The 7,041-nt window shown below is 60.5% G+C and overlaps 1 protein-coding gene across 2 annotated transcripts in view; it reads right to left on the minus strand.

The window, feature by feature from the left end:
* ITPKB (inositol-trisphosphate 3-kinase B) overlaps positions 1-6,067 on the minus strand; it is a 91,321-nt gene extending 85,254 nt beyond the window's left edge. Inside the window, exons 1-2 of one of the 2 annotated variants that reach the window (XM_041748383.1) lie at positions 5,808-6,065; positions 2,794-4,870 (exon numbers count right to left, since the gene is read on the minus strand). In XM_041748383.1, the coding sequence (XP_041604317.1) occupies positions 2,794-4,665 (1,872 nt within the window). In that variant the 5' untranslated portion in view covers positions 4,666-4,870; positions 5,808-6,065. Of the gene's footprint in view, positions 1-2,793; positions 4,871-5,807 lie in introns of both variants that reach the window. The other variant, XM_041748392.1, reaches the window with a different exon arrangement.
* Between the last annotated feature and the right edge of the window lie 974 nt (positions 6,068-7,041).

Genomic DNA, 7,041 nt, shown 5'->3' on the forward strand with positions numbered 1-7,041 from the left:
GGTGGGGGTGTATATGTGAGTGTGAGTGTATGTCAGTGTATGAGTGGGTGAGTGTGAGCATGTATGAGTGTGTGAGTATGTGGATGTGAGCGTGCGTGAGGATGACGGTTGTGTGTATGTGTGTGTGTGTAGGTAAGTGTGGACGGAGCGTGCGTGAGTCTGACGGGCTGAGAATTGTGCACCCGCAGTGCACTGCAGCCCTCCAGGCAGAAGCAACAGGGTCCCCAGAAGAGAAGGGGTTCCTCAGACAGCACCCGCTTGGGTTTATCTATAAAGCACTGAGAGCACAGCCAAAAGGCCCAGTTGATCAAGATGTCTGGCCTTCTGTGGACAAAATAGCAATATCAGGTAATCACAGATAAGGTTCCACCATAACAATCTATACAAGAAAAAGAAAACCCACCTTATCGTGCAAGCATTCACCCAAAAGCTGAAAAGTCCCTAAGATCCCATAATTTCCAGTTGGCTGCCCACCCTTCCCCCACACACTCCCTCCCCACCGGCCTCAGGTGACTCAGAGTGAAGCTGGAGGGGATTTTTCCCTGGCTCTCCTCTGTGGGTGTCTGAAAACCTTTGGCAAGGTGGGAAGGAGGCTGGATACCAGGCAGGCCTCCTTTTTAAATTTTCATTTTAATTAACTTATTTTTAAATGTGGGGCTTGAACTCAGGACCCTGGGATCAAGACCTGAGCTGAGCTCAGGAGTAGGAGGCTTAACTGTCAGACCCTGCCCACCACCGCCACCCCACCCCCCTCGCCTCACCTCTACCTGGGGACCTGTCTGCTAACAGAACACCACTCAACCATCTGACCTCTCAGTTGGCATCCTTCTGGCAAATGAAAAAAAAATTAGCACCCGTCATTATTGATCTCCCCTTTAGCTGACTTTCTGACAACAGTCCTTTTCACACACCGGGACACAGAAGCTGTTTTGAGAAACAGCTAATAGGAGTTGCTAATCCACCACTAGAAAGGCCCAGTGGAAAGCTGGAGAACAAGTTAAAGCACCTTTGGCCGTGCCAGTGACGCTTCTGGGTTTTAAAAGCCAAGGGGAAGAGTGGAACGGAGGACCATCCCCTCCACTAGGCCTGTAATTGTCGGCACCAAGGTAGAGAGATGTGAGCCCCACCTGCCAGAAGCAGCACTTTACAGCTTGTCCACCTCTTTCCAGGTGTACCTACCATCCCTCCCCCAAAGTTGGAGTCCCCGTGCCCACAACCCCTGGCCTGCCACAAAACGCCAGGGTGATGGGGCCCGATTTTGCATACACATTTGCCTCCCCTATCGTTGGCAGCAAGCGGAGTCTTCAGGAAAAGCAACGCCTGGTCTTCAAAAATTCAGACTGTGATGAGTTAAGCGGGAGTCAAGAAGAGGGGCGTGCTTTGAGGTCCAAAATACCTTCGAGAAGGATGCAGAGTAGAAGCTTAAAGTCCTGAGTGGCTGTGGTCAGAGATACTGGGGGACGATGAACAGTATTTGATCTTCGAGATGAAGTCAGAAGGCTACCTACTGCGATAAAATGCAGACTTTCCCCCAGGGTAGCACAAGAACCGCCCCCTCCCCCAACCCCCTTGCGCACTGAACTAGGAAATTCCCCATACTCTGGAAAAGTCAGAGAAAGTCCGGACCTTTTCAGAAGTGCTAGCTTCAACTTCAACGTCTTCTGTAAAACACTGATCCTCCTCAGAGTGAAAACAGCCTGCGACTAAGATTCACTACGTAATAGAAATAAACTCCTGTCTACTGCCATGACCAGAATAAGATGTCAGTATGATCAATCAGAACAAATGCACTCAAAGGGCACCTGGTGGCTCAGTCAGTTGAGCATCTGCCTTCAGTTCAGGTCATGATCTCGGGGTCCCGGGATCAATTTCCGCATCAGGCTCCCTGTTCATCGGGGAGTCTGAGTCTCCCTCTCCCTCTGCCCCTACCCTCACTTGTTCTCTCTCACTCTCTCTCTCTCAGATAAATTAAAAAAAAAATCTTAAAACAAACAAAATGCATTTGAAAACATACCTGAGAAGTACCAATACTGGCCAATAAGCATAAGCATATGCATTAGGAGCTATCTAGCCTAGACGGATCACCCAGTGCCTCGCTCACGCAATACAACCCAGTATAACATTCTGTTATTTTAAAAAAAAAAATTGTCTGCGTAGCTCAAAGCATGAGTTTTGTTTTTAATTCATACATCAAACTGTATCTTGGTTACACAGATCCCACAAATACTGCAATGTCCTGACTTAACCACCTGAGGCTGGGTGGTTCTTCACCCAGTCCACGGGCCACAAGCATATCTACAGGTTTTGGAGCCCTGTCACAGAATCACACGGCTCATTTTCCTGGTCTATTAGTAGAAGCAGAGGTAACTGGATGACCTTGTCAGTTTTCCTCCGCCCAAACGTATCACACAATTAAGTGTTTCGCTTGATCAGACAAAAGCTATGCTCAGCAGCTCTGTTCATTATCTTCGGGGATTAATCGGGAAGCTTCTGGTAACACTCATGTATACTATCTCCCCGAGAAGTGAGTGGTGACCTGACAGGGAGGTCCCATAAAATACTGTTTTTTTATGACGTACATGGAAGTAGCCATCGAAGTGACTCAATTCACTATCCAAGCTACAGAGTGCATGGCCAGTGTGTAGGTACCTCCCCAGCAAACACCCCAGGAGAGGATCCTTGGTAAGTGGAGACTGCCCCAGGGCCCTGATCAGAGTCCTCTGGACTCAGTAGAGAGGACAAACAAGAGGGGCATGCAAATGAGTTGAGGGAAAATCTCAGAATGAGACTTACCACTCTGGGCTTCTGCTGGTCCAGGGTATGCAGGAAGGCAGAGTTGGGATCCAGGCAGCGCTCAGGGTCACTGGAGATGTCCTCCTCCGAGTCTTCGTAGGAGGAGGAGAAGCCAGTGGAGGAGGCAGAGGAAGAGGACAGCTTCCTCAGCGGCAGGCTACCCCGAGGGCTTCCCTGTGGGTCCTCCAAGGTCCCGTCCTCCTGGGCACCCATGTCGGTAATGATGACAGCAGGTATACTGCTGGGGCTGCATGCCTCTTTCAGGGAAGGCTGGTCCTTCTGATCTGGGGAGAGCAGCTCAGGGCTGGGCTGGGCGGCTCTGTCCTGCTGGGGGCCTCCCCAAGGGCCTTCGGAGGGTACCCCTGTGCCACACGTCCAGGCCAGATGGGCTGCCTCCACCGGCACGCCCACCCTGTCCCCTGAAAGGCACGGAGGTTCTTTCGGATCTTTTGCGGTTTCCCAGGAAGGCAAAGGCTCCAGCATTCCACCAGAGGCAATTCCAGCCTCCACCTCCCGGGTGGAGGCCCCTGAGCGGAGGCCCCCGAGCAAGCCCAGGGTGGTCGTGGGCGTCAGAGATCCTTCATCCGCCCCCCTGGAGCGCTGCGGGGGCTCCCCAACCACCGGGGCCCCACCCCGGGTCACCTCGAGGCCCCTGGAGGAGCCCGGGTCTGGGAGTGGCCTGACCCGGCTCTCAGAAAGCTGCGAGGGTGCGTTCACAGTCCCGTCCTCGGGCCTTCTGGCTTCAGGCGCCCCGGAGCCCCGCACGCCAGGGCCACCGCCACCAGGAGGGTCTTTTTTCCCCACCTTCCCGGGGGGCTCTCCGCTGAGGGGCCCGCCCCTCTCCGCGGCCAGGCTTGTTGCACTGCCCAGAGGCTGCCACTGACTCTGCACCGGGGGCTCCCTCGGCCGCTCGGGGAGGCCAGGGTCGTGGGCGTGGCGGGGCCCACTGGCTGTGGCTCTCGCTGCCCCCTCTGCGGCCGTCGCTGAGTGGACGCCGGGCAGCCCCAACGGGGGAGCCGGGCAGCTGCGTGCTCCCGAGGGCGGGGAGGCCCTCTCGTCAGTTTCCATAAGTCGGGGTGGGCCACAGTGGGGTCTGGCGGGGCTCCCCTTCTCCACTCTCGCAGAAGCTGCTGCACCCCGCGCCCCCGGTTCCGACTGGGCGGCCGGGCCGGGAAGGGGGGCCGCCCCCTCGCCGCCCTCGGAGGGGCCCGGGCCCGGCGCCCTTGCGCTCCGGCCAGGGCCAGCCTCCGAAGTCTCCGGACATTGGTCCCCCCACGACTTGGTCCTGCGTTCCTCGCTCTGGGCCAGGGCCCGCCCTGGGGGCTGGCTGCTGCTGCGGAGGGGGCACGGGGAGGGCGAGCGGGCCCTGCCCAAACGCGGGCTGCGGGGCGCCAGGGCGGCGGAGCTCTGCGCCTGGATGTGCGCCTCGAACAGGCCCACCTTCTGGTTCACCTGCACGTTCTGCAGCTCGCGCTGCAGGATTCGCAGCTTCCTCTGGGCCTCCCCGGGCCCCGGGGGCGACAGGGACGCGGCGGCCACCGCCGGCTGCCCGTGCCCCGGCGGGCGCCCCGCCCCACTCGCGCTGCTCAGGCCGCCCACGCCGCCGCCGCCGCCGCCGCCGCCGCCGCTCGGCCTGCGCCGGCCGCTCCGCCAGCCCCCGGGGCTCCCGGGCTCCTCGGGCGACGACGACTCGGCCGGGGGGAAGAGGAAAGGGGCGCCTCTCCCGGGGCTGAAAACGCTGCCGGGGCTCAGCACGGCCCTCGCCGGCGGTGGGGGCGTCTCGCTGCCGCTGGGCCGGGGGCCGCCGCTCGTCACCTGCTCGGCGCTGCTCATGCCCACCAGGCCGTTGAGCGCATAGCAGGACACAGCCATAGTACTGGGGCCGCCGCGCTGCCCGCCGCCGCGGCTCCCGCGCGGGCTCCGCCGCCGGCGCCCGCTCCGCGCGGCTCCCGGCTCAGCCCCGGAGGCCCGGCGGCCGCGGCTGGGCGCGCCGGGGCGGTGGCATGGCCGGGGCTGCGGGCGGGGGGCAGCGCCGAGGGCCCGGCCCCCGCCCGGAGCTCCATGCACTACGGCGCCGCTGTGGAGACACAAGGACGACAGTCAGGACCCGGGGGGCGGGCGCAGGGGCGGGGGCGGCGGGCGCTGCGCGGCGGGGTCGCCGGCGCTGGGCGTCTCGGCCCCCGCCCCAGGCAGGGACGCTCGCGGGGGCCCCCACGACGCCCGGTTGTAACAGTCCTGCCCGGGCCACACGGGCGGGGCCGCGGACGGCTGCGCGCGGGCGCGGGCGCGGGGACCCGGACGCCTCCGAGGGCGCGGACGGCAGGTCCGCCGCGTGCGGGGCCCCTCTGCCCGAGCAAACCGGGCCACGCACGGGGAAAGGTGCCGCTCCCCCCCCGGGCCCCAGGGACCCTCGGGGGAACCCGGGCGGGACCAGCCGCCCAGCTGCCTGCGCGGGGCTGCACCGGGACGCCTGCGCGCCGCCGCTGACCCCCGCCCGGGCTCGGCGCCGGGCCCCTCGGCCTACGAAGGCCTGGGTGGGTGCACCGCGGGTCCCCGGGGCCGCAGCCATACCCGCCGCCCCCGAGGAGGGGTGTGCGTGTGCGTGTGTGGACGCGCACGGGGACGCGGCCCTCCGCTCGCCCTGTCCGAGGACGCGGCGGGGACCCGCGCGCCCGCAGCCCGGGGAGCCCCGGCGCCGCGCCCCTCCCGCCGCCGCGCTCCAGGGCCCGGCCCGTCCGCATCCCGGGCGGGCAGCCTCGCCCGGCGCCAGCCCAGCGGCCCGGCCGCCGGAGCCCAGGACGCCCGGGGCGCGCGGGGCAGGCGGCGGCCGGGGGGGAGGGGGGAGGGGGAGGGGGCGCCCCGAGCCCCTGGAGCCCCCCGGCTCCCGCCACCCCCCCCCCCCCCCGGCTCACACCCGCTCCGCGTCCCCGAAGCCCGCCGCTGGCTCCGGGCACGGCCGGGCGGGGGAAGAGAGGGCGCGCGGGCAGGAGCCGCGAGAGAGCCGCCAAACTTACCTGCAAGGTCTCCGCGGCCCGGGCCCTGCAGACTGCGGCCCGGGGACGCAGACCTCGGAGGAACAAGATGGCTTGAAAAGTGAAAAAGCTCACGATCGACCTCCCCGGCGAGCTACGGAAGACAAGGAGGGGGCGATGGCCGGGAGACTGCTCCCGGGCAGGGGCCGCCCCGCACGCCCGGCTCGGCCGCGCAGATCCCCCTGTCACCGTCCGCCCCGGCTACTTCAGTGTTTGTTCAATGTGCGATTAAAAAAAATGTGGGGGGGGGGGGGGGGGGGGGAGGAGGGAGAGGGGCGGGGGCTTGGGGGAGGAAAGCAGGAAGGAAGTTGTGAGCCCGTCTGGGGTTGAACTCAGCGGAACAAGTTTTTCTTTTCTTCTTTTTTTTTTTTTTCTATTGCTTGGCAAGACCGAGGGAGGGAAACACTTAAAAAAAAAAAAAAAAAAGTTTCCATTGTTAGCTAACAACAACAAAAAAAAAGTCTTTTAACTTCTGCGGGTTAAAGATACACGATTCATTTTCCACCCCTCCACCGAGCCTTGCTGATGTCTTGCTTATTTTTGAAAAATGTTTTTAATAAAGTTTTGAGTGTGCGTTTAAGCAAAGCAAATCGTGGGGACCTGTTTAGCCTTTAAAACCGGCTCAGACCGTGTATCCACCGTGTGGTGTGTGTTCTCATATACAAATATGCAAATTCGAAATAGGTACTTTGTGGGCGCCTCCTTGCAAAGCTGCAGATTTTAAATGCATCGTGTAGTATTTTGGAAGATTGTTGGGCTGTGAGCTGTTGATGGTTTTGCAGAGCGATTGCTAGTTGTATAAACATGCCTGGACCTTGCATACTTATCTCTTACTAAATGCGCGCAGCAAGTGTGACATTGGCATATTTTTGTACTTCACGTTCAGTTGTTTTTTAAAAAGGGGGATTCCTGAAACTAAGAAAGCCTGAGACCCTTCAGTCTCCTGTAGCTGGATCATTTTAGAGAGCCTTCCCACACACACACACACACCATCAACAATAAAAAGGGGGAGAGGACAGGGGAGCAAACCCCCTTTGAGCTCTGGTGCTGCAAGTGTGTTTTTCATAATGCTCTAAATCCTAAACTACAGCATTTAGTAGAAAGAGTGAAAACACAGCTGCCAGGCTCCCGAGATTTAAAAATCTAAAGCCTGAATCAGTCCTTACATTCCTCTTAGGTAAAATTTAGATGGAAATTTTGACCTTGTTTGTAGCAA

The sequence above is a fragment of the Vulpes lagopus genome, chromosome 1 (assembly GCF_018345385.1).
Source record: "Vulpes lagopus strain Blue_001 chromosome 1, ASM1834538v1, whole genome shotgun sequence".
Lineage (NCBI taxonomy): Eukaryota > Metazoa > Chordata > Mammalia > Carnivora > Canidae > Vulpes > Vulpes lagopus.